Genomic DNA, 27,342 nt, shown 5'->3' with positions numbered 1-27,342 from the left:
GGAATGGTAACAGTGGCAGATTTTCAGTGTGACTTTTATATACCCAAAGAAGGGAACAAAAAAAAGCCTTAACTCCATTACTTTTAGTCCTTTGTGATTACCTGTAAACCAGCGTTACTTAATTTTTGGTGGAAGCAAATTACCAAATGAAGAATCATAGCAAAATAAGTAGTAGTATTCTACTCATATGGAGTTAAGCAGCAGGAGTATTCCAGATAGAAATATCTATTGCAACTGGAATGTAAATATGTAAATAAATCTTTGTCAGGAGACTGTTTTACAGGCAGCATGGCTTAGACAAAATGTAAACTTGCCATAGGCTATTCAAAGAGACAAGGAAAAATAAAGTAGGACTGCTACTCAACTTGCTAAAAACTACTTCTCCAGATGAAAAATAACTAAATACCTTAGATTTAACTGGTCAGAACCAAGTAAACCAGCATCTCTACAAATGTGACAGGTCTCTTGGTTTACCCTTTAACACGCTGCCCTGCTGCTGTTGAGATGTTAATTTTCCTTCACAAAATTTTTGTGGAAAGTAACGTCACCGCTGCAGTGTAGCGTGGAGATGCCTGAGCTACCTTGCAGCAGCCTGACTCTGCTGGAAGCTGGCTTGCTACAGCACAGAGCTCCAGGAGCACTGATGCATCTTGCTTCTTGATGATGTGAAGTAGCTGGTGAAGTCCCTGCTGCTGCAGCAAGCCTACTCGTGGTACCCTGGCAAACTCGTGTAATGCTAGCTTGGGTATGTCCACGCTGCACTGTCTGCGTTGTCTTTACCCAGACTGGGCAGCGAGATTAGTGTAAGCAGAATTGCTGCTGCATTTATTGTCAATGGGCTTTCCTCGGTCTTCCTCTAAAGTCCATGGGAAACGCTCCAACTGGTTTTCTGTGGGCTTTGGATCAGATTCTGAGATGTAGCCCATTGTATTCCAAATTTGCTTTCAGAGTATTTAAAACCTTGAATTTTTTTTTTTTCCTCCTCAAATTTTTCCTTATCTTCTTTTTTTTCTAGCTGGCAGCCGGTCTAGTTCTCCGGGTAAACTGTTAGGAAGCGCCTATGGTGGCCTGAGTGGCGGGGCGTCCAGAGTCCAGGCAGTGCCATCGTCGTCAGAAAAACGCAGCAAGATCCCTCGGAGCCAGGGATGCAGTCGAGAGACGAGTCCCAACAGGATAGGACTAGGTAAGAGCAGCCACTGTGTGGACACATTGATCAGCGTGCTCAAAGGAAGGTCTTTCCTGTTTACTAGGAAATTAAGTGTTACTGTCACATTTTCGAGTTTTTCAGCTAGCAAGTTAATGTTTTATCTCAAGAAATGTTCTATTTTTGATTGCAGTTCGTAGGAAAGTAGTTCTAATTTTCCAGGTTGAGCTGTAGTTTCAAAGTAGGCTTGAGAACATCATGGGAAATCTGCTGTTTGAAATCCGACATGAGCTATGTTGTTGGATCAGGCAGCAAAAAGAATCAAGTAACACGAATAACCCATCATAGCAAAAATACCTCATTTGGCATCAGTGGCTTAGTCCTAAAGGGAGATGAGTAATTTTTGTTAAGTCAGTTGGGATCAAGGGCAAAGAGCACCTTCTTGAATTATTTCAGAAATTTTTGTGGCTTAAATGATTTGCTTCTCTCCTCCTGAATATCTTGGGGCCATTTCCCCAGATGGCATTTTAGACTTATGCTCTAATTATTCCGTTTCTGATATTCCTGTCTCAGTGACTGTTATGTAAATATTCCATAATAGTTTTATTTTCAATTTATCAGCAGGCTTTTTTTAATTAGGTGAATAAGCATCTTTATATAGAAACATCTGTTTATCTGAATTGTGGTGTGAAGGTACTCAGTGTGATCTGTGACCAAGTAAATGTTTTTTTTTAGTTTTGAAATAAAATGGAAATGTTTTCAGAAGTTTGACTTGAATTTTATATAGAGGAAGATCATTTTAAATAACATTGTTACTGAATTATTTTGTACCACTAAGGAATTTACTAGGAGATTGAAATTGATTTAAATCTTAGCCTTAATGTCAATTAAAATTTTAACTATTTATTTGTCTGTTGTATTTTAAATTTAAGCTGCCTTTCTATTTAGAGCATGTTAGTTGTTAGTGGAGAGGTATCTCTTATTTATTCATTGTTCGAATATACTGAAAAGAATTTAAAGCACCAGAGCGCGCATACTGTGGTGTGATCCATAAAAAATTCCATGTTTATTGTGATTGTTTTTCTGAATGCAAAGTTCTTCTCATGTCTAATCTATTTTATGACCTCTGTATGAATACACTGTGCTTTTCTGTTCATTGCTTTTAAAATGTAAAGTGCCTCCCAAGTATTAGGAATAATTATTGTGCTATCACACTGCAAAAAATGTTATTTTCAAAAGGAAACAAAGAATGATGGATAGTACTGTCACATATGTTTAAACTGATCATCACATTATGTGGTTTGATTTGAAACAGTCTTTAGTATCAGAAGGGAATTTGCTTCTTGCAAAATGCTCACTCTTGGGTTGCAAGCTTTCAGGTAGATTGTGGGAGCCTTGAAGAATTCCTTTGAAAGTATAATTTCTATCTCATTGCTCTGATGTGTTCCCTGTGAACACAGTCAGTGCTTGTTCTTTGGGAGGGGGAGAGAACCCTAAACAGATCTGTTTTTTTCTGTCTGGGTGGATGACCAAAGCCTGGTCTTCTGGGCTCTCATCGGAACAGGAGAGTGTCTGACCCAGGTGTTGGCTTTAGCACTCAGTTGCAGAAATTCTGTGTCTTTATTGGATTTTAAAAATAGTTATATTGGTTTGGATTGAGATAAGTTTTCAGCTGTCATCTTTGTAACATTATCCCATTGTATTTATTGCTTTATAACATAGTATTTACAAGTTTTCCTTGTGTTGCTTCAGTTCTTATTTTCTTTTTCTTTTTTTCTTTTTTTAGTCATCCATTTCATTAAATAGTCTCCCATTCACCTTCGTCCTAAGACTGTGGATAGACTTTCAGGCTCTGATCAAAAAGGTGCTTGAGCATATGCAGTCCTTTGGGTTTGTGGGATTATTTATGTATTTGATGATATGCTTGTGTTTAATCCTTGGGCTGAAACGTCTGTCAAGTCTGTGGGTCACATTGCAGTGCAGCAGGTGTTGAACAGCCTTGAATATCGGGCTGTTAGAAATGGGTAATTCTTGGGTCCTCTTCATGCCTCATCCATTAATTTGTTGCGTAGGTTTTGCAGAGGTGACTGAGCTGCAGCAGGACCAGTGTTATGTGTGCAAGAATAAGCTCGAAGAGAGCACAAGTGCCTGTGTGCAGCTGGACTTTGTGCAAAAACCACCCACTTAGCCTCTTCTGAGGACGAGGGCAATGACAAGCTAATGCAGCCCGTGCATGTAGATGCCCATAAGCATCAGTAGCTTGCTGCTAGCTCAGATTGCCGTGCTGAACATGGATACTCCATGGAGTAAGCTTTCTTCTGCTTGTTGGAAACCTCGAAGCGGTATGTTGTTTTCCAAGAGGCAGCACAACTGTAGCACTTTTAGAATAATAAGGTTCTGCCTGGCCCTCTGTATGGTCCCGGGTGTGGTGCTTTTTAATTTTAAGCTTGCTTTTGCTGTCTGGTAAATGGAAATTACTGGTGGTGTTACCCAGCTGGGGAAGGAAGAGCTTAGTTCATTTAATCTGATTTCTTTGGGACCCTTGAAGGAGAGCTTCCCTAAAAAGGTGATGTACATTTCCAGTGCATGGAAAGTTCATCAGCTTGAAGTTAATTCTGTTGCATAGGTCAGTAGGGCATTTGTGTCCTGACTGGTATTGCAGTGCAAGGATATGCTGCGGGTCAGCCACCTGCTCCTCACCTGGAGCACATTGTCAGCATGGGGATTTAGTTAGCTTTAGTAACAGCCCCTGCCTCTGAGTTTGGGAAATGAGAAACCAGATCCTTGAATGCCAGTTGGATTTGAAAGAAGTTGAGGGATTCGGAGCTAATGTCGGTCTCCAAAATGTGAAGCAGGCGCAGCTGGCTATCCATTTCATGTAGCACTTTCTATGTTGGGGTTGTGCTATGTGTGTTTACTGGAAGCTGAAGGAAATTCTTGACTTGCCTACTGGGTGCACCCTCCTGCAGTTTTGCAGTTTGACTGTTGTGGTTGCAATTACAGCATGTAAAATGCTTGCATTGCTGTAAAGGAAGCATCTGCTGAATTGAGCTTGGATTCTTAGTCTCCTCTTAGGGTGTGATTTTAATGAAATGGAGGTTTTCTTCTAAATGGTAGAACGGTCAACAGGGGAATGGATTGAGTTCTTTGGTATTTGCATCTATTGGTTTACACAGGTGTATTTGAAGGCAGCCTACTAGTGTGCGTTAATAACTTTGTGAATGATGTGCCTCTCTTGTACCTTTCCACGGGAGATTGGTAAGACTTAGTTGTACTGGACACATCTAGAAAGTTTTGGGATGTTGTTGTACATATCCCACCCTTGTTCCTGTCTATGGCTTTCAGTCCTGAGCTGGCTGTTGCCATTTGTGTTGAGATCCTGATTTCCCTCCCTAGCTGTCCACTTCCATTCTGCCTACTCCTTTTAGTTAATTTTGTTACTCACCTACTTAATTTCTGTCCAACTTCTGGGGTTTGGTAATTTAAAAATTGAGTTTAATGGCTGTCTTGTCTGCCTTTGTTGCCTGCACTGCAAAAACAGACTGTGATAGTATAGAGAGACTTGTCTAAATGACAATAGTGCTGGCCCTTACTTCTGGCAGTGCTTGAAGAATAATACCCTGAACAGGAGTGGTAATACTCTGATATTTGATCTTCCACATGCAGCACAGCAGGGGAATTGCAGGGCAGGTGGCTGGGAGTCCACAGCAAGCAGACTCATCCTTCTGTTCTTTTCGATCCATTCTTTTTTCTTGCTTTTATATCTGTATCCAGTAACATGCACATCTTCTGTTTGACTGCTATTCATGAACTACTCAATGTTTGCTTTTGGGTTTTGTTTGTGGAGCCAATATTGTGTTTCATCTGTGGCATTGTCCTGCTAGTCTGTTGTCATGCAGTTGAAGAAATGCATGTTGTTTTTGCATTTTCTTTATCATAAAGCATACTATAATCTGTTAGGGAAGGAGAATGTACAGTGTGCATCAATTAAAAAAAATTTTTTTAACCATTCACATCTCCCCCTCTCAAAAGAGCCTTTGCTAGTTGTAGTATAGTTGTGTGAGGGTAAAGATTGATGGATGAGATGCTTAAAAGAAATGACTACTTGTGCAAACCTGATGTGAAGGCTACCGTTATTTACATATAAGCATGAGACCCAAGAATGAGATGTTTGCTTCTGTAGAGCCCTCAATTGCAGGTAAGTATGTTTGTGTTGAAGACTTGAAGAGTGTTCTTTCACCTGTAGTTCACCTGTGAGCTTTTTCTTGTACAGTCTGAGCTGGGATTGCTGTACTCATGGGCCTTAATTTCATCCACTTCATATTATTTAGTCTGTCCTATTTATTTATTATAAGACCATCTTTCTAACTCACTCAGAAGTTTTGGACATTGTGGTGATCTAATCAACTTGGTCAATGGCTCATCTTGTGTTGTCTGGCATCAAAGTTCAGCCATCAGAACCATTAATTCGTCTAAGAGATTTATGAGCTGGGTTTTGCAAAATTGGGGGCAATTTGACAAACCAAGAATCTGGCAGTAGTCTATACTTGAATTTTAAAGCCTAACCATGAAAATTTCTATTTTGTTCTGTACTGTTTTGCTTCAAAGGATACCGGTATGCCCAATGTTTAACTGACCATTCAAAAACAGGCATTATGTTCTGGCATGCTTCTTCTAATGCCTAAAATTCTTCTCCTCAAAAAGAGAGGCTGTATAAATATTCATAAACCCATTTTTAATGAGCCCACACTAGCAGTCTAGGGAACAGTTTTTCTTAGCTTGAGTCTAGGCATTTATGTTCTATATATGAGCCAACAGAGATTTATGAGAATATATATATTTTGAAGCATGCAAATGGCACTATTTTATAAATATGAGGATACTGTTGAAGTCTGAGGATAAAGCAGGTTAATGTTATGGGTACATGCCTCTGCTCTCTTGTCGTCAAAGCTGATGGTTAGGTTTTACTCTGTACACTGGAAAAAAAAATCCTAAAAGGTGTTCCTGAACACTTATTTAAAATTCACTACTGCCTTTGCAAAAAAGCAAAAAAATCTCCCTCTTTAATCATTAAATTCTTAAAGATAAACTTGTAACAATTAGGTGCCATTCTCTGTTATACAGGAAAATGTTATTTTATTCTCTGCTATGCACACAGCTTTTAAAATACATGACTGTAAACATCTTTGATATCAAAATGACACAATTTGCAGAGGAATAATCCAGTTGCTTTAAATACCTAAATTGCTCATTTTCTAAAATTCTTACTTAGTACTCAAATCTTTTATTTTAAGTAGGAAGTTAAATAACCTTCTAGGGCCTAGCTCTGCTTTTTGTACTTGGGCAAAATTTCAGCTCAAGTCAGTGGGATTGCTTTTTCCTATGAAAGCAGCTTAATCTCCTATCTAGTGCTCTGCGTTTGGCCAACCTAAGAGCGTGTGTATGATGAGTGTCTGCGACACAGCTGATCGGCAGGAGCCTGTTGGGCTCTGGGAAATTCAACACTTGATAGCTGCCAGACCTGAGATAAGAGTCTTGCTGATGTAGGGCTTTTGTCAAAGTAAAGAATATAGTTAAAGGTTCTCCTTAAGTGCGCATGTGTCTCAATATATGTGCCTATAAAACCATAAATGTAAGGTTTTAGAAATGTTTGAGGAATGGAAGTTGGATATCTTTTGTTAAAGAATTGAAGCTCTTGCTGCCTTAAAATGGAAACCACTTTGTAACCTGTCTTTCAGGTGGTTAGGAACTAAGTGTTTTTCCCAGTATCTTTCACTGGGAGGAAAAAAAATCTCTGCAAGTCTATACAATACACTTTTTTTTTTTTTCCTTAAGATACTTGTTCATGATAAAACTATCATTATAAAAGCCATATCTATGTGAAAATAGCATATTGGTTTTGTGGCTACTTTTAAAAATTCTGATCTGATTAAGAGTGCTTCCTCTTGCTTTCAGAAGGGTATTTATCTTGCAAATAAGGATAAAATCTTCCAGAAAGGTTTCTTTTAGCCTCATCTGATTTGCATGTTCTGTAACAGTAGAGATGCCCTAAACGATTGAAGATCTCCTGCTCTACTTGAATAACAATTTGGATTGCTTAAGAAAAAAGCAGACTGTCAGCCAGACATCTAACACTGCCGAAATTTCACATCACAAACACAGCCCAGCGTGTAGCGTAGTTGGTTTGTAAGAGCCTGAGCTGGCTGCTGCAAATGATAATTACTAATGTAATAATTACCGTAACTAACAGAAATGTGACTTGACTTTGAGCTTTCTGTCCTCATTAAACTTGTTCACCTTCTCTGAAACTCTCCATGCTGCATGCTAGCACGGAGCAGTCGCATCCCCCGACCCAGCATGAGTCAGGGGTGCAGCCGCGATACCAGCCGTGAGAGCAGTCGAGATACAAGCCCTGCTCGGGGCTTTCCTCCGCTCGGTGAGTACATGTAGGCATTGGAGCTTTAAGGGTCAATTTTTTTATTTATTTTTTTTCCTTTTCCTTGTTCTGATTGCCCTTTCAAGACACTGGCAGGTGGGATGAGCTTGTTTCCTGTCCTCTGTTGGATTCCTAACACACTCCCCCCTTCCAACCCTGTTTCCCTTCTGTTTTCTTCTGCATGCTTCAATTCTGGTTCTCAGCATTTCACTGTTAGTAGGAAAGTAGTTAAGTCTGAACTCCAACAATTTTCAGGTTCATTAAATTGGCTTGTATGGGGCTGCTGTGCTTCACTTTGCAGCTATGATGGAGATTTATGGGAGAGCAAGCCTGTATTTTCTAAGTCATGGTGAAGCTGTCAGTAGCATCATAGCCTATTGCTGAGTGACTCCAATTACGCATGATCTGATTTTCTTAGAGCTAGGTGCAGTAAAAGTAAGTCACTTCTATACTAAATCCTCCAATAGAGAGACCTCTTTTTCTTCTTTAGAGGTTCTGTCAATCATCAATTAACAAATGGTACATGCCATTTTGTAGAAGTGTCTTTTCAAGAAAGGCTGGGGTTTTAAAGTTGCAACATCATGCAGCCTAAGTGTACAGTACAAATAGAAAATCTCATTACAGCTGCCACATGCAGAAGTTTTATCTGCACAGGGCTGAAAACAGGATAGTTAATGTTTCTGATCAAATATCATATCATATATATTTTCAACCAAATACATTACTTGTTGTATGAAAGGTTTGTTTGCCGTCTCAAACATAATGAAATACAGTTGATCTCCAGGGCCTCTCTGTTTACTTTATAATTTCATAACTGTGCTTGTGGCTCAAAGTGAGAAAAACTCTTACAGATTTAATCAAGGCTGAAGAATGTTGTTGAAGGATCTTATTTGCCACGCAGTGGCAAAATACAGTTGTACCAAGAAGTGTGCAAGTGGAACATAGCATTTTGGGTTTAATTTTGTAACTTTAGTAGACTAGAGAGAAAAGGCTATGAAAAAATATGAACAGATAGGCTAAATTTTCCGATTTGGTTTTCATAGTTGATATGTTGTACATTGAATAACCTTTTAAACTAATACAGCTGATGTCATTATTGATTTGATTATTCATCTCAACTTCAGGTGTTATCAGTGGAGAGAAACTTGTCTTTGTATCCATTTTGAAATCATTGGCAAAATTCCCATTGATTTCAGTGGAGCAGAGTGGGATCTTCAAGTTAATATTAGAAAGGCTTTAGGATTAAACTTCATCAGTGTAGCACAGAGCTACAAAATAATCTATTTGCTTTGTCTATAAAATCTCAGTTTTTGGTGAGAAATGGGAGGAGGAGTTCAGCTTAGTGTTTAGAACTTGGCTTCTAGCTCTTTAAGAAAAATAACATCTTTATTAAATGAGCTGACTTGATATCAGAGCCTTAAAAGGATACTAAATATGTAACCATAGTTTGTTTTTTATAGTTACCTGTCTAGCTTCAATATAGGATAAGGCTGTTTTCTCTAACCAAAGTGTTTAAGCATGCTGGGTTTCAGGAGAAGCCGCTCAGTGTTCTGTGTCGTTGTGCAATTTCGTCTATTTTAGTGAAAATACATTAATTGAAACACCTTCCTGAGCCCTTCTTCTGAAGGATAAATGCAGCCTACCAGTTTCACAGTCAGTGTGAATTTGGTGCACCACTGAATCTGCCTTGTACGTTGAATATAAAAACTTAAGTTACAAATATCTATTACAGTGCTTGTTAAAAATTACATTTTGGAGGCAGAGGGAAATTGCAATTTAACTAATGATACTTAATAACCTGAAGATTATTTTGTCTCTGAAAATATTCTTATAGAAGTCATTAAGGGGAAGTGAGGGTGTAAGGTGGGGAAGAAGTATCAGCATAATAGTAACCCAGTATAGTTGTGATCATCTTGTCTGGTTTTTGTATTTCATTGAAATGCTGTAAACTGGAACATGTCTATGAACTTCTAAATAATTCTGTAGTTCATCTGAAAGAAATGTATCTTTGCCAATTCAAGCCAAAACAATATGACTATTAGAGTATTTTTAGAATCCAACTAATAATATTATATTAATGCTAAGGTAGTATATGATGTATATATAAGATAATCTTACTGTACATAGTCTATTTTTGCTCATAAAGATTAACTCATATATTAGTGAACTATATTTAAGCTAGTTATATGTAAGTGACCATTCTTGTGTTTAACAGCATTATAGTCAATGCCAACACTGACATCCTGACCTTGCAAATTTGCTCTGCTTGCTTCCAAGTCTGTCGGTGAGACTGTGCCACGTGCATGTCTGTGCACCAAACAACTTGCTTCCTAAGTTAGGCAGCACCAGGGAAGAGTCACTCTTTGCACTCGGCCTCCTTGCAGGGATGTGATTTTTTTTTTTTAATTTTTATCTAATTTTTTTTTTAATTACTGTTTCTTCTTGGGCCTTGATCTTGCAGTGACATCCACAGGGGCACAGCAGATGGCTTGGGAGAAAGCAATTGCAGGATCAGAGTCTTAGTTGTGCGGCTCGGTCCGTAATGCTCTATTGATCCTGCAAATCTTTCATGAGTTACTCATGGTGTCAGTGGGATTGTTCTCTTGACTAAATGCATGTGTTCTCTGTGTTGAAAGACCACATTGCATATTCTGTATAGCTTATAGCCAAGCTCTCCCTGTTGGGAGACAACATAGTTTTCATTTTTCTCGTTTTGCTGTTTTCTGTTTTATAATATTAGTTTTTGTTTCTGAATGTTTTGTGTAAAACAGAAGACTTCAAATTTTTGTATTGTGCACGTATATGTATAATTAACAAAGTTTACTTGTATTAGAAGGTGATGTGGGTTTATTTTTCGTTTTCCTGACAGTAATAGTAAAGATGGTAAAGCAACAAGGCCTTCAGTGAATCTGTGATGATGAATTGCTCACGTGAGCAATGAGAGTTTCTTGGGTCAGTTGCTATGAGTTAGGTGAGCAGGTTATTGCTAGACACAGGAAGAACCTCTTTAGAAAAAAGCTGAATTTCTGTAGTTCTGAAATGACCAGACCAGCTTTCCATTTGCTTTCATAACCAACTCGCCTTTATGCTGGGTCCAAGACCTAAAAACCTTCTCTCCAAAGGCATTTTGCAATTTATGTGCTGCTGACAATTGGGAATTGAAGTGGGAGCTAAATTTGGCTTCAGCTCTTCTGCTACTGTGTATGCTCCGTTGTTATTAACGATTTGTGTTTGTGAGCATATGGCATAATTCCGGATACATGTATGTATGTGCATATTAATATCTGTGTGCATACATATGTATATATTTAGTTTCCAGAAACATGTGTGTAATATTTGTTAAAGCAAGAGACTTTTGGTAGCAACAGAAACAATTATGTGTCTATGTGTGTTTAAAAAGAAAAAATTCGAAAGACCACCTGTATGCAGTGGTTGGCTGACCTCCCTGTATGACTCCTTGCACTCTTTCCACTTTTGTGGTAACTCATTCTCTTTGTTAACACTTTTTTTTTTGTGCATAGGCTAGAATGTTGTGAAAAATACTTGCAAGCACAATTTCTTAAGCATTCATTTTGGCTTCACTTTGGGGTTTAGATCGGACACATCTAAATCCTGCTCTGTAGTTGTGTGCTCCACGTTCTCATGATGGCCGTCTTCCAGATCCGTGGTTCTGGAACGTGACTGATGCGCACTGATTTTTTTTTTTTTTTTTTTTTTGTGCTGAACTGCACTGAGTTTGGGACAGTTACAAATGAGTTTTGTCATGCATCGTGTTTACGGTCGTGGGGGAAGCGGGGAAGCTACGGATGGAGATGTCACTGTGGGGCTTGCACTGTATCTGTTACGCATTCATATACAACATCATTCCCCTGTCACTATAAAACACGTATACTGATAGTGGTCATGTGCATCCCCCTTGGATTGTGGCATCTTCTGTCCTGGGTTAAATGTGTGTTAATCCTGTGGGTGTTGCCATTCCTTTTACTTGCAGCTTCTCGACGTCATTCCAGGTCCACTAGTGCTCTCTCCACTGCTGATTCTGTTGGGCAGTCAGGTGAACAAGTGCTAACTGCATGAATCTGCTTCTTATACGTCGTCTTGTTTTACACCATTTTAACATTTGCTGTCACGTGCATCAGCCAGCACTTAAGCATGTGCTTCTCACCGCTGTGGGGCTTCTTGTTCTGTTTGTTCAACGTGGCTTTTTGTTTTGAATTTCATTTGTTGAATGTTTTTAATTTTATGTATTTTAGGAATATTGTGAGCAGTGTTTAAACAAAGGGTGATCCAGGGCCTTCTCAGTTCTCCTGCGAACTGGATCAGTTGTGCAGCATGAATGATGCAGAGCACTTGCAGCTTCTGTTGGTGTTTCCTCCTTAGCAGTGTAGCAGTTCCCAGTGCCTAGGACTGGGTCCCAGTGGCTCTGATCCCACTTGTTGCCAAGTATTCTGGATTCCTGCCTCTGTTAATGAAAGTGTTGTGCAGAATCCTGACCAAAATGCACAAGAGCAGCAAGAATTGAACACCTAATGACCTTTCAAAATGAACTTCAGGGCATAATGCTTGCCGACATATCCTGTGTATAATTCTGAAGGCCTTGTCCAAAGTGCATGGAAGTTGGAAAAATGATTTCCTTAATTTCACTGGGCTTTCAACCAGGAGATTCATGCTTAGATGTAATGAGAAAAATCTGCACGTTCTGGTTGCCTTCTTCCCCAGCCCTGTGTTGGATTTCTCAGTTGCTGAGTACCTGTAACTCCCTTTGAAATCAGAATATTACACCAGGAGTCTTAAGAAATGAATGAGGGCTTCTAGGCTTTGAGTCCGTAGAAATTTAACTTAGAAGGGGACAAAGATGATGTGAAAAATGAATGAGGGCTCCAGCATTTGCTCAGTGGCTAAAATTGCATAAGGAATTAGTGATATTGAAAGTTATTTAATTATTCCCCCTTCAGTTAGGGAGTGAAAAATGTTCTGTTTCTCTCAAGTCTAGTTAAATAGCTGTCGCTTAACTAAAATGCTCAAAACATTTCCTTATAAAGTAACTTTGCAGAAATGACACAGCTGATTTGACTATCTTTGGCATTTTAAAAGCAACAATTTGAATTTGAAGTATGTATTTAAAAAAAAATTAAGATAAAAATTGTAATGCAGATCTGAGCTTAAGCTTTGTGTCTCCCTTCAGTTTCCTATGAAATTTATTGCACGCTTGGCTTCAGCGATTTGGTGCAAAGCCTGATTATATCACAGTCAGTCATCTTTGTCCAAAAGAAGGCCCAAACTTCACTAAAAATGACAAAATCAAGCCAAAAATTTTAGTTGGGGTTTCTCCCCGACTACGTACAAGCATAATGACTCTGGTCAGGGAGAGAAGGAAATGTGGCCGGAGCACACTGGGCTCCCCTTAGTCCTTGCCAGTAGTGTTGGGCTTGCTTGCAGTAGTTGTTCCTGGAGCCAGATGTGTTCCCAGCGTCAAATTGCAGATCTTCCCGGGCCTCTTTTAAGATACGTGCCCATCTAACTTCTGCACTTGGGTACAAGAACAGTGTCTGAGGGAGAAGCCCAGAGTGACTTGTATTACTTTTTTCAGTGATCTTTAAATCTGTATTTGAAAAGACTCCTGTGATAGCCATGGAGACAGATATAAGCCAGCACGCCACATTATACTTACCCAAATTTGTTTAAAAAAAGCTCCATTTTGTTTCTTTATGCTGGGTATTTAAACTGATCTACAACTGAATTACTTTGTCATTCTGTTGTTCATTAAAACAAGAGAAACTATCTTCCCTTTTCTAATGTAATACTAAATTAACATGAAAACAGATGATGGTATGTAGTATTTTATGATGCTATGTTATTTCAAAGTTATAACACCAAATTCTGATCTCAGTAACACTTGAATAATGTCATTAAGTTAGCTGGGTTTAAATATAAATCTGAGACCAGAACTTGTCTCAACACTTACACTTGTACTGTACCAGTTATCACTTGCACTTAGGAAAAAACGCTTGTCTTCTGTACACCTTTGTAGCCTGTATCTCCGTAACTTGTGTCTTCAGTTTTAATCTGACCTAGTGCAATACCATCTCCTCTGTGCTTCTATTAAGAGTGTACAGATCTTTCCATTTTAGGGATGAAGTACTGTTTCAACTAAATATTTGTAATGATTCTCCAACTGAGTGCATTAAAAAAGGGGATAGTAATAATGCATACAACTTTTTATTTCTTTGTGAACTGTCATGATTTGATTACTTTTCGGCAGTAGTTCTAAGAAGTTGAGGGTTTTTTTGTTGTTGTTTTTTGTTTCCCCCCTCCCCATGTAATGTGTTTTGTAGAAAATGTGCTTTTGTTGTAAATTGGAAATGTCTGGTCTGGTTACATATCTCTGAGGAATAGTAAGTTTTGATAAATAACACTTCAGTTTTTCCTCTTAATGAAATACTTCAGTTTTTTTTTTTTTTTTAATTAATTATCTCCACTATTTTACCCTCAGTAGCTTAATCCTTGCTCTGACTCAGGTAATGCTTTGAAATCATGCTCAGGTAATGCTTTGAAATAGGACAGTAGATAGGCAGACTTCAGTCTCTGATTTAAATTATGCATGTCAATGTGAGCTAAATGCTTAAGAGGTATTTCAGTGCCATAGGCTTAAAAAAAAAAAAAAAAAGAAAAGAAAAGCAATGAAATTTAATTATAAATATAGTTTTTCCTCTAAAAATGTATACATTAAACTGCTGAATATAGTACTTCACCTCAGTTTTGTGGAAATCCACAATGCAGGTGCGTGTTTTAAAAAACAGTATTTTTCATTCATCAAATTAAATATAGATGAACTAAGAAAAGACCTGGGTGACTCGATCCCTCTCTTTTGCCACTTGATCACTGCATCCAATATGGATAAGCTGAAGGTCTCTTAAATGGGTTTGTGCACCTTGATCCGTGCACCACTGCAGTTGCTGGCAGAACTCCTCATGGCACCCGTGGGTGCAGGTGCAGGGAGACAGTGATGGGTTCCCAGGCTCTCCTGAGCAAAGGTAGGCCCACGTGGAAACAAAAACTAATGCGCTCTGGGCCTCATAATGGTTTGGAAGGCCAAAACCAGTCTCTTTCTGGTTCAAAACCGGAGCCAGGATCCCAGTGCTCTACATCGGATCTACTCCTCATCTAGAAAACCTGCTGCCAGAGCTTGGCCCATGATAACTCACTGAGTCTGTCTCCCTGCTAGTGCCGATTTTATGAATTTGGCTTTTCCCCAAGGAAACTCATTTTTTGTAAGTCTTTTTGGCAGACTTGGGGCGAATTGTAAAGCAAGTCAATTAATATCAGGAATGTAAATGGCATTTTGGACCCAACCCTGTTGTTTTGGTGTCATTCAGAGCTTTACCATCAAATTTGAGGGCAGAAAGATGATAGTTTGATCAAAAAATACCCATTTTGATTTATCATATAGCTTGTAAGCTGTGTTTCAGTCCAATGTACATTTAAACTGCTTCTAAAGAACTGTAATAAAACAAAAATTGGAACCACTTCACAAGCAAATAATAAACACTTATTCTTTGGGGCGTAGGATGATACTCTGCTGGTTAATCAAGCCTTGAAACATAAAATAGGCTAATCTTTGCTTCTAATCTCACATCTTTGAGAAGAAGCTGCAGGATGGGTCAGTGCTCGAGTCTGAGCATGTTCTGACGCTGCGGGCACGATTCTGTCTCTGAAGCTCATGCAAATTTCACTGTTGATTCCTGAGAGCGCCAGATTGGGGCCTGCCTGTCTGCCTCTGACATTAAAATAAAACTTTGAAATAGCTTCTAGTTAAAAAGAGAAACACAGAATAGATGCCCTTTTTCCCAGCTTAAAAAAACAAGCAAAAAAAAAAAGGACATGTCCTGAGGATCCAAAACTGTCTCTGGGGCCTGACAAACAACAATAGTTTATTTCTTACACTAATGGCAGCCTCTCTAGAGCTGCGGATAAAAGAGACTTTAATGAAAAAGCGCCGAGAGTTCCCAGAAGCTTTGGGGAGTCCGGCTCAGACACCTGATTAGGATTCCAGGGGAATGTGAATTTGCTTAACAGTCCCTTTCACTGTCTTTTGTGCAGACCGGTTTGGGCTCGGACAGCCAGGCAGGATGCCTGCTTCCGTGAATGCCATGCGAGTCCTCAGCACAAGCACAGATCTGGAGGCTGCCGTGGCCGATGCACTGGTAAGAGGGAAAAATGCAAAATGCTTCCGACACCAGAAAGTGGCTTAAAGTTACCTGTACGTACATTCTCCTCTTTCTTAATAGCTTTGTTCTAATTGTGCCGGTGTCTGATGCTGCATCGTTAGTTCAGTTAACATTTGTTGTCTTGTGTTCGGGGAATATTGGCAGCAACGTTTGTTTTATTCCGCGCGAGTTCTCCGCAGTTGTTATCAAACAGACTGACGTGGCTGGGCACTAGAGCTGCGGGATGGGTTGAATCTGCTGTTGGCCTTTCGCCGGGCCGTCAGAGGCTGCACAGAGCAGCGTGAGGGACCTCCATCAGTTCTGTTAACGGCGTGAGGATTTTGTCAGAAAAAGCATCCTCTGCTCTCTGTTAGTGTCTGTTCCTGATCAGGTCTTCAGAAGAACTGAGAATTTCCCCAATTTCTGTCCTGTGTTATTTGCACCTGGCTGGATATTCGGATCAGCTCTTAGCTTGGCTTGCCTCTAGCTGGTACCATCTCGTGCAGTTAGACTGAAATGCATTGTTTAGGGTGCTGCTAGTATTTTTGAAACATTAGGTGCATTTCCAATTAACTTCATTGTCATTTTTCAGTTTTATTGTACTACATAATCTTGCTGTACTATAAAAATCTCTTGGGCAGAATCCAGAAAGTATCTTCCACTCTGCAGAAGATAAATATTAGCACAGGCCTTTGCATTTACTTTGGGATTTGGGGGTGGGGTGTAGAGGCAAGAGCAGTTGTTCTGCAGCTTTATGTGGGTCCCAGTGTACCCTGTGTTTTCTCCAGCTCTAGCCCTGAGCTGTTGGAACAAGGAGGGGATTTCCTGATGTATGTGAGGCAGAGATATCAAATTTTTCTTTATTAAGAATGAACCATGTCCCCAGAGAGTTTGTGGTGGACTTTATTTTTCCCCATTTCTCAGTTCACTTTCAGGACAGCTAACATCATTTGCCTTTGCATTTGGTTATCCCCCAGCTCATGTCACCTCCATATCTAGAGTCTGATTAAAATACTCCTAGAGAAAAAAATTTTTTTTTGATCCACTTTCCATAGAAACATAAGAGTAGTTGTGAATAACAGAGAAACAGGACAGTAGCAAATAGTTGGTGGTGTTGAATTTATTGACCTAAATAACCATTTTCATGAGTCAAATCCAGTGGCTCGTGAATCAGTTCCTGCCCACAGCTGCTCAGATTTGCCACCAAAGCAGTTCATGGTGTAATCGTAGATGAGGGGCTGCGAGTGTAAATGAAATCAGTCTGTATCCCTGAAGGTGAGCTGTTGTTGAATATTGGTTATTGGGAGGAGAGTCACAGCGGTGTTTCATTTCGCTGCTGATCCCTGAGATCTGTTTGGCTGTGACTTAGTCTTCAGCTAGACTTTGGGAGTTCCCTTTAACTGTTCCACTCGTTTCAACCCAACACTCTGAAATGTTAAATGGTAGTGCTGCTACCTAGTTTGATCAGTCTGGATTTCTATGGCTTTAAGGGGAGACAACTTTTTCTTGTTGTCCCCTTCTTTCCCACCGCCCTATTTTACTCTTTTTTTCTTAGTTGTCTTCTCGCAGTGGCAATTTACAGGCTCAGTTCAGGCTCCCTTTGGAAGGGCAGTGCGATGCCAGCTTTTATCCAGCAGCCTTGTATTCAGACGGGTATTCTTTGCCGCCTAGTACAAAATGAAAACAACTTCTCCAAAGATGGCTTCAGCCAAATACTCAAGTTTAAACAAAACCCAGCGGGTCGTTTTGCGACCTCTGCTCTGTGTGTACAATTCCCATTGGAGCCGCTACTGTTTGAGGGCTGGATTTGGCCTAAAAACATGCTGCCTGTGCTGGGAATCAGTGCTCAGATCTGTCAGAAGAGCTCAAAGGCTGTTGGAAACTTTGGTATAAAGGGCTTTAATTCAGGGGTGCCAGCCAGGTGACCTTGAAGTTAAGCTTCAAAAAGCAGTTTGGTGCAAGAACTGTAGGTTGAAAGAGACCTTGGTTAAGTGAAGTTGGTTAAACGTGCTGTACTGTAGATAGCAGTTTCCTGACATCAGAGCTTCTTTCCAAGACTCTAAGGTCACTGATAATGTGTGTGTTGGAGGGTGGAGGGGGAGGGAAACGATTACCAAGAATTTGTATCTCCCAGAGCAATATTTTTGAAAAGTAAAGCAGAGAGGTGATGTATCTAGATCTGTCATCAGGAACTGTGATTCTGTGAACTTACTAAGAGACAATCTCACTTCCAGTCTCTCTAATAGAAATTGTGCCCAGGCTAGGGTATACAAGCAGTGCAGCAATTAGAAAATAAAGCCAGGCGTTATTATACCCACTTTTATTTTGCATAAACTGTGTTTTTTTTGTTGTTCTTTTGAGTTTGCTAAGACGCATTTGCTATACGTTTTTGTTGCAAAAACAAACCCTACATAAGCTTCTGACATAATTCTCTATGCTTTTTCCCACCCTTCAATATTTTCCTGCCTACAGCTGTTAGGAGACTCCAGGAGCAAGGTACTAGTGCTTTCTTGACTTTTTATTTCTACTTTCCAACTTGCCCTGCCCTGTTGCTATCCCCCATGATACTGCACTTGAGTTAATTTCTATGCTTCAATCCTGCAGTCCTAGTGGAAGCGAAACTATACTGGCTTGACAAGTCCAAGAACTGCAGGACTGACACTGAGGAAGGAATGCTGTAGCAAACACTTTAGAATATAGGCAATTTCTTCTGATACATTGTGTTATCAATTCTATTCTATTAAGGTTCACTTAAGAGTTTATTTTGTAGTATACAGTTTGGCTTGCCATCATCATTATTATTCTAGTATCTCTTCTTTTAGGGTCAGGGTTGTCAAAGCAGTACCTAAGGGAATTAGGTCCTCTAATACCATGCTATGTACATAAGTGGGATTTGAGTACTCAGTTCCCTTAGCCTCTGGAAAAATCCTAATCCAAGCTAACAGAAATCGTTCTCTTATATATTCCAGTGAAAATCTAGTCACTTCATTAGCAATAACAAAGCAACTGTGCATGCCAGCACAGAGTCCTTCAGCTCTTTCTTCCTTATCTTTATTATTTTTTCTTGAAATGGAAGTTGTATTGTCACAGTGTCTGTAACTGAGGAATTGCCCTTTTTTTTTTTTTAACAATAAAGCAACATATGATTTCATTATCTGTAGCTCATTCCATTGGGCATAAGTATCTCACCTACATGCTGGAGGGCAGGCCCCTTAGTCACTCGAGTATTTCTGTTGAAGTCAATGGGGGATCTGTCTTGCTCTAATGAGTAAGGTAAGCAGGCAGTTCTTGCTGATGTCCTTAACACACTTAAGTCACTATAACAATAGCATTAGTCTTGCTTTTTTTAGTGATTACAGATAGAGCATTTTTCTTTTGGCATTGATGTAAGTATATATGATTTACTAAGCTGGGTTTCCCCTCTTCCAGAAAAAGCCTGTGAGGAGAAGATATGAACCCTATGGGATGTACTCAGATGATGACGCTAATAGTGATGCATCAAGCGCTTGCTCCGAGCGCTCCTATGGCTCCAGGAACGGGGGCATTCCACACTACCTGCGACAGACTGAAGATGTAGCTGAGGTCTTGAACCACTGTGCCAGCTCCAACTGGTCTGAAAGAAAAGAAGGGCTCATAGGTCTTCAGAACTTACTGAAAAGCCAGCGGACACTGAGGTGACCTTCCTAGCTTTGTAGTTTTGGTCGTTCATGGGGGGGATGACTTTTGACTATGGTCACTAATTTTTATTTGCCTTATGCAAACAAATAGTACTACTCGCAGCCTTGAAGGCTCGGTCTCCACGATGTGGGGCTTTATTTAATTAGCAGAAAAACTTCTGCTATGGCAGCAGTATCACTTCTGTTAAATTTGTAGTAGTGATGTAGACAGAGCCCAATTAAGAATGCTTACTTCTCTGAGCCTTCCTCTGTCTCCTCAAGTCCTCTGATGGTAGGTGCTTGTGGCTGCACAGTGAGATTTCTCACAATGATGGTATGTAAATGCACTCAAAGGGTGGTACCATTTTTACATATAGCCTATGTTTAAGCCTTCAGTAAAATTCTTTTTTTCCCCAGTAACATATTTGGTGAAGCAAACACTCCCTGCATTTATTCTGAAACTACTCAGGGTGTGTGTGTTTCAAAGATGAGATCAAATGATGCTCTTTGTGTAATGTTAGGTCTGCTTTGATTCTTTATGAAGGTGGTGTTAGGTATAATTACTTGTGGCTCTTTGTGAATGCACCAGGTAGTTATTTGTAACTCTTTAAAAATCCTATAGGAGAAATTTGAGTCTTCTAAAAAATGTAGTTTATGATGCAGAAGGAAATTTCTTAAGGCAATGAAGTAGAAAGCAACCCCTGAAACTTTGTTTACGGTAGGAGAGAGAGACCTTTTCTCCTTGTTAAAAACCAAATAAACCCTTCAAACACCTTTGGCATGCGACACATTAAAGCAGATCTTAGAATTACCCAGTAGTTATGTGGGAACTTCATATGGCCACAGGTTGTGGTAACTGAAGTCATCTGGCTCTCAGGCAATGGGCTTTTCACCCCTGGTTTATGGTGAAGAGGTTTTGGCAACAAACCGTTTATCTTTTCTCTCCTTTGGAGACGGCATTCACAAATAGCTGCGACATTTTATTTTCCTGTTATGAATATTATGAACTTAAATTATGGCTAAGTTTATAAGTGGCTGTTGTATGGTTGGCAGTCTACCTACTTGAATTTGTGTAATTATTTTCATTTTAAAAGATCTTCTCATTTGCTGAAAACTCTTGATGCTGCTTGTTAACAGGGAGAATGAAAATGGACTGAGATCAGGGCTGGAAAGGTTATTTTCTTCCTATCATAAAAAAAGCATTTCACATGATGTGATGCAGCCCTTAAGTGGGAAGTGCTACAAGTTTTAAATATGATCGTTAGAGTCCCTAGATCAGAGGTGCCTTTTGATGTGGTCTACTTATGAGTATTTTAAAAGATACTTCTCACAGGAATGCTTTCTTTTCCTTTTCCTTTTCCTTTTTTTTTTTTTTTTTTTTTTTTTAAACCAGCTGTTGGGAAAAACTCTATTTGGCACCTCATATACTTATATGGAAACATTGGGTGAAACTGCTATGAAGGTGTGTGAGGATTATAACAACCAAAGTTTCAAATGATAGTGGTGATAGTTCCAAGGGAGGAAGTGCTGAGAAGATCAGGTGATGGACTATTTATCCAGATCGGTGGCTCTTAGCAGAAATGCCAGTAGAAAAAAGCTGCTGTTTTCAGTCCTGCTGGTTGCAGTATTTGAACTGTACGGCTGTCACTAGTTCCTCAAGCTAGCAAGTTTTCTGGCTTTGATCTTAGATAGGTTGTAAACCCATCCTAGAATCTACACTGTCTTAATATTAAGCCCTTGCAGAGTTATTTTTCTAATTTGGTACTGTTTTTAGTTCTCTAGATTATATTTCCTTTTGGTTTGCTTATCTGCTTCCACCTTTGTTCAGGGTTGATCTGGTGCCTGTTCTGGTGATAAGATTTTATCATCCTGTGTGTTCTTACGGTATCATGTAGAACATCATCAAGGTTATTAGTCCAAGGGGCAAGTCTTTTTTTCTTCTAATTAAACCCAGCATGTTCTGTTGTGGTATAACAAGTTGGATAGCAGGCAGCGATGTGGCTAGGTTTTCTTTAATTCTCTGAACTAAAAGAGGTACGATCCTGTATTAGTTGGGAATTATATATCCAGAAAGATGTTAGCATCCAAAGTGGTGCAATATGTACCTATCCGCACTGTTTCATACAGCTTCTTGTGGTCTAGCTCTATAAGGGCTCCTCAGTAAGGTCTTCTCAATAAAACAAGGGCCAGCAAGTCTCTTAAAGAAATGTTCTTTTAGTGCCTGTTTGTATGGCATGCGCGTTGTTACCTTGGGTCAGCAGGGCTTTAAAAAAAAGAGATGCTTATGCTTGCTGTCTTCATGTAACCCTTGTCCAGAGAGAAATTTCATTGGAGTAATAAAAAGGAGCAATCGCATTGAGTCAGGAGAGCATTGTAGAACAGTCATTTTGAGACAGTACAGTCTCCATCCTGAATGAAGCTGCCAGCTTGCTTTGGCATTGTTATAAAGACTTTATTTGTCTGCATTCAACTCTTAGGGAGAGCACTGTCTTTGTGCCCTCTTAAAACTTGATCAGTCTTTCATGAATAAATTTGGGGGGGTGGGCAATGTTACTTATAAACAAATTAACAGTGTCGAACAGTTAGACTGCTGACACATTCTGGCCTGTTCTTTAAAGCTTATTTTAATGTTATATGTATATATGTTGGTAGATTGTGGAATTAACATCTATCTGGTAACAGGGTACCCATAATCAAGATCTGAATGACTGTTCTCTGAGCGATCAATGTGCATTTTGCGAGTTGCTCTGGTTTCATAGTAATTGGGGAAGAATACCTAATACTATCCATAGTTAGCCAAATGTTACCCAGTCATCTTGCTCTGTTTTCACTTGGACTGTAAACAGGTAAAACTTCTGCTGCCTTTGACAGCTTGCTTTGCAGGAAAGCTAATATTGTAACATTTGGCCCTGTATTTTTCAATGCATTGAAAATAAGAGCTTTGGCACCAAACAGTTTTGTGTTTGATTCAATATCTTATGAAAAGGACCCATAGAGTGTTCTCTTTTTTCTCTTGCCTAAAAAGGGCATTATTAAGTGCTTACTAAACTCCTACTAATAGGAACTTGCACTTATACCTTGATTTAATTCTCTTCTGACTTATTAGGTTGCCTGCTCATTGATCTATCATCTATTTCTGTATATATGCCTTCTCAGTGTGTCTTCTGTCTCCCTCTGAGTCAGTTCTGGTATCTGTTAATACTGTGTGATTCTAGAGTGATTACACTGGGGCTACTGATAGCTTAGAGACCAAAATATTTATGATTAGTATCTACCCAAACAGCATAGGGGTTCTCTTTGTACTTGAAAAATTGAATTCCCTGGCACAAAGGAGACTGAGAAATCTATTCCTAGGCTATAAAAGGGAAATGTTTCAGTGAATTGATAGCCTTGACACAGGCGGAAAGTAAATACCTCCTGAACACACACATTATAGGCTGTCTTCTGCAATCTAGCAGCAGGAAATAGAGGTGCCTAATTTTGTTTTTAAAACATGTTTATTAGATTTCTTAACCTAAACTTGGTGTTCCCAGCAGCTAAGCTGGAATGCCAAATACAGCTTTGCCTAGATAGAGAATTTTCAGAAGTGTGACTGAACCTTTAAATTAAGAAGATGAAATCTTTTTCAGCTGTTACTCTTTATCTTTTTGCTGCAACTAGAGTTTTAGCATTAATATCATGTTTTATTATGTATTTTAGCCGAGTCGAGTTAAAAAGGCTATGTGAAATATTTACTCGCATGTTTGCTGACCCTCACAGCAAGGTAAGATCACAAAGGCTTGGCTCGTTCTCTTACATTACCATATGTGCACATTTGACATTGTTCCAAAATGAATGGTTTGTATATCTACCCCTGCCATCTACTGGGGGAAACTGGCATTTATGAATCTCATGACTATCTGTTTTATGCTGAAGGGATGTGTCTTACAGGGTAGGACTTGCTTGCTCCGTGCTTTCCACAGAACTTGCTGCCTTTGAGAAGTTAGCTACTGGAGCAATGCGTTCAGTTTTATCTGCACTTCTCTGGGGAGTTTCTTGGTGATGCACAACAGAGTGAGGTTCCTGAAGGGCAATGAATCATAGTTCAGCATCATGTTCATTGGAGTTTAGATGCACCAGGGAGATTTATGGAACTCACCAAGATGTTGTTCTGGATCTTTTCAAAAAATTTAAACAATGTCAGTAGTATAACTACTTTGCCTTCTTTACAACACTGTCCTTTGAAGTTGAAGGCCATGACGTGAATTTACATGCACCTTCTAAAAAGAAGCAGGGAGGAATGGGGGGTTGGGGAGTGGGGAGGTTGGACCCATAGGTACTTTCAGGCTCAGCACTTCTCCTGCTGACAGGTAAGCAGAATCAGGAAGATATGGGAAAAGGGAGTTTTCCTGAGGAAGCTTGCTGGATCTCTTTGGTGGGAACCAGTAATGGCTGGATGAAAACATCTGATATTGTGTTAAATACAATTTTAAAAAGGAGTCATTATATAAATATTTGTGCCTCAGGCTACTTGGTAAACCAATTCTAACAAATGATTGTCATGTGCAAATTCCCTCAGTAGACAGGTTATTTTATAGCTGCCTTTCACAAACCTACCTCAAAGTGTGCATTTTTGGCCATAGCTAGTCTGGACCAACTGGGCTGCAGATCTGCTCTAGTGTGGCAGTTCATATCTGTAAAGTCTTAACGTTTTTGGTTCTCAAAGCTCAGTCTGTGTCATGGAAAGTACATTCTCTGCGGCACTGCTGATCTGTCATCTTCATTGCTTTCATGGAATTATCACTACAAATGCATTAGTTGTAGTATTAGACAACTGTAATTCTCAATCACTAAATTGCTGTAGCATAGCTGAGGTCAGAGTTTAGTCTTTCATAAAAGTACGGTTTGTTTTTGCCTTTTGTCCTTGCTGAACACTTGTGTTTAGGATGACGTGGGACTGGGGTCTCAGAAGTTGGAATAAATTGAGGAGTGGAATAGGGAAAAAACACAATAAAGATTGCATGCAACTGTAGAAAGCAGTCCAGCTCTCCTGACTTGTTGACTTTAAAGGTGTTGCTTTCATGAGAGAGGATACTGGATCTGATCGAATGTATATAATGTTTTAAATAACTCTAAGAAGAAGAGATTTTATTTTAAGAAAATGTAGACTTTCTGTGAATGCATCTTTTATCTGTTGACAAACTGCATCTGGACAATCGGGTTTGATCACTGTGTGCTAACGAGTGGTTTGTTTTGTTGCATGGCCTGCTTTGCGGTGGAATTCACAACAGAGAGTAAGTGCATTCTTCCCCTCTTCCTTCCTTTGTTTAATGTGGTATTTTAATATGGCTCATTTTAGATGTGTATTGTTTGTGATTTTTTTTTTTTCCCCCCAGAGCAATGTGGTCACTAAAATCATTCATTCATGAAACTGTCTATAACAAAGTTGTCATGAAACTCAAATAATTGAGGGGGGAGGGATTTAGAAATCTGTTTATAGCCTCATCTGTCTTTTTGTGACACACTTTTTGTTTACAGGTCTTCAGCATGTTTCTGGAAACCCTGGTTGATTTCATCATCATTCATAAAGATGACTTGCAGGACTGGCTTTTTGTTCTCCTGACACAGTTGCTAAAGAAAATGGGAGCAGATTTGCTGGGGTCTGTGCAGGCAAAAGTTCAAAAAGCTCTGGATGTCACAAGGTAGAGTACTCCGATGGCAAAAATTATGTAGGTTTTCTCAGGATTACAAGAAGGCACCTAATGAACGTCTTAGAAACCCAGGAGTGCCATACATTTTGAGGGATGGATCCTGCTGAATACCAGTATAAATGAGAACAAAATCATGTCACAATATTTAAAGCATTGAAATCCAAATCTTGAGTTAACAAATTTAATCAGTTTTACATTTTAGATGTTGTCCTCTAAAGTTATCCACGTAGGAAAAAGTTTTTTTACTTCAGTTTTCTTTACTTATAAAAAAATTATCATTTGCAGTGCTCAAAAAGTGATGGATGCTTTGATACAAAGTGCAGAATGTCTTACATGTGTTCAAACAGCAAATATTGGTAATGTAAGGATAAGATCTTGAATGCTGCTGTGTCCTTGCATACCTGTTCAATTCTGTAGTCCATGTTCTTTCCTAAGAATGTCCAGCATAGGACATCTTTATTATAAAGTGTAGCTGATCCGAAAAATTATAAGATTTTAGGAGGGGAAAAATAATTCAAGAGCAAATGATATGCAAAAGGAGGAAAGAAGAGAAATCAAAACAATTTATAAACTCTGGGGAAAAGATAAACGAGTGTGCTACTGTAAATAAGGGAACAAAGAACAGCCTGAAGTGAAGAAAGGATGGAGCAATTTAACAAAAGTAGGAGAAGTGTAGGTATATTGACTTAGCAATTTTTGCCAGTGTTAATTCAAGAATCAGCTGATCCTTGGATGTGAAGTTTTTTCTTTTTAAAAAAAAGAAAAAGTCATGGTAGGTGCTGAACTCTCATACGTGAACTTTTAAGTATCAGATTAATTTAGTCCTGATCATTCATGTTGCATTACATTTTTCCCTTTGTTTTCTTTGGACAGGGATTCTTTTCCATTTGATCAACAATTTAACATTTTGATGAGGTTTATCGTAGATCAGACCCAAACACCAAACCTCAAGGTCAGTATCAAAAGCCTTTTCAATGAAGCATAAACATGGTCCTTTTAATTTGCAATGACAGATGTACTTTAAAGTACAGAACTCATGAAAAGATAATTAATTGTAAATACCTGTATGATACAATATAGAAAGTACATTGGCAGCTTCGATTCACTTTTGCAGTTGTTTGCATATTTTTTGTAAGAAATATAATTTCCGAAAGTCTGCACATGACAGTAACTCAATTCTCATCTCCTGAAATGACTTCCAGTAATACCTAGGCTAATTTTTTTTAAGCATCTCAAGTTATAGAGACATGCCTGGTTGGATTTACAATTAGACTTTTGACTTCAGCAGGAGCTAGCAATCACTGTGCTTTTGAAATCCCCCACACACACACGCACACAAACACAATTCCCCCCCTTCCCATTTTAATACACTTAAATATCTTTAAAAATATTGCCCTGTGATTCATCACAAGTCAGTAAGAGTTGGGCTTTAGGTACACTGGAAAGTATCGGAGTGAAGTTTAGAAGGGGAAAATTCTTCTAACTGTGGTCTTGGTGGGAAGAAACCTGCTTATACAGGGCAGGAGGGACCAGAGCCCTCACCCTGGACAAGTAGGGAACTGGGCCACTAAGCACAGTCACAAGTGCTTGTTGTACTGAGTAGACATAGCAAAAAGGATTGGGATATTTAGGTTTTGAAGGAAAAACATTGGTGTTCTGTTATTGAATCCTCCCAAGGGGATACAGTCATGCAGCCTGTCCTTAAGGAGGTTGCTCTTTCAAGGTTATAGGAACACTGGAAACTCTGGAGATCATCACATTTCTCTTCCAGAGATAGGAGTAGAGATAGGAATATAGGAATATACAGGATGCCAAATAACTAGAGTGTTTTCTCTCTGATCTCCAAAATCTTAGCTCTTTGGAGACTCTAGCCTCAACATTTATTTTGAGACCAGAAACTAAGTTTTGGCATCTGGAATAACCCTGAATATAAGAGAGAGACCATAAGATGTTAAAACATTCGATACTGGTGCAGGCAGGGTGTTGGAGTGCTGATTTGCTTATGCAAACGCACAAGCAGACATATTTTTTCAAGCCAGTTCTGATGAACCATTCCAGACTGTTACTATACAAAATTAATCCTGGGTAGAAAGTTGCTTCTGATTTTGAGACATGACATGGAGACATGTACAGGGATATTTTTTTCCCCCTCAATACATGGATCTTGTGAATCTGTAGCAATATCTGTTCATCACTGGATAATTCTGTG

General features: G+C 39.2%; 1 protein-coding gene across 1 annotated transcript in view; it reads left to right on the top strand.

Moving 5' to 3' along the window:
• CLASP1 (cytoplasmic linker associated protein 1) overlaps window positions 1-27,342 on the top strand; it is a 197,316-nt gene that overhangs the window by 122,181 nt on the left and 47,793 nt on the right. Inside the window, exons 21-30 of the mRNA XM_067299284.1 lie at window positions 1,016-1,183; window positions 7,473-7,580; window positions 11,572-11,634; window positions 15,681-15,784; window positions 18,260-18,283; window positions 19,217-19,461; window positions 23,143-23,206; window positions 24,714-24,716; window positions 24,961-25,124; window positions 26,007-26,085. Coding sequence (XP_067155385.1) covers window positions 1,016-1,183; window positions 7,473-7,580; window positions 11,572-11,634; window positions 15,681-15,784; window positions 18,260-18,283; window positions 19,217-19,461; window positions 23,143-23,206; window positions 24,714-24,716; window positions 24,961-25,124; window positions 26,007-26,085 — 1,022 coding nt within the window. The remainder of the gene's footprint in view (window positions 1-1,015; window positions 1,184-7,472; window positions 7,581-11,571; window positions 11,635-15,680; window positions 15,785-18,259; window positions 18,284-19,216; window positions 19,462-23,142; window positions 23,207-24,713; window positions 24,717-24,960; window positions 25,125-26,006; window positions 26,086-27,342) is intronic.

The sequence above is a fragment of the Apteryx mantelli genome, chromosome 6 (assembly GCF_036417845.1).
Source record: "Apteryx mantelli isolate bAptMan1 chromosome 6, bAptMan1.hap1, whole genome shotgun sequence".
NCBI lineage: Eukaryota > Metazoa > Chordata > Aves > Apterygiformes > Apterygidae > Apteryx > Apteryx mantelli.
This window is presented reverse-complemented; position numbering and strand designations above follow the sequence as displayed.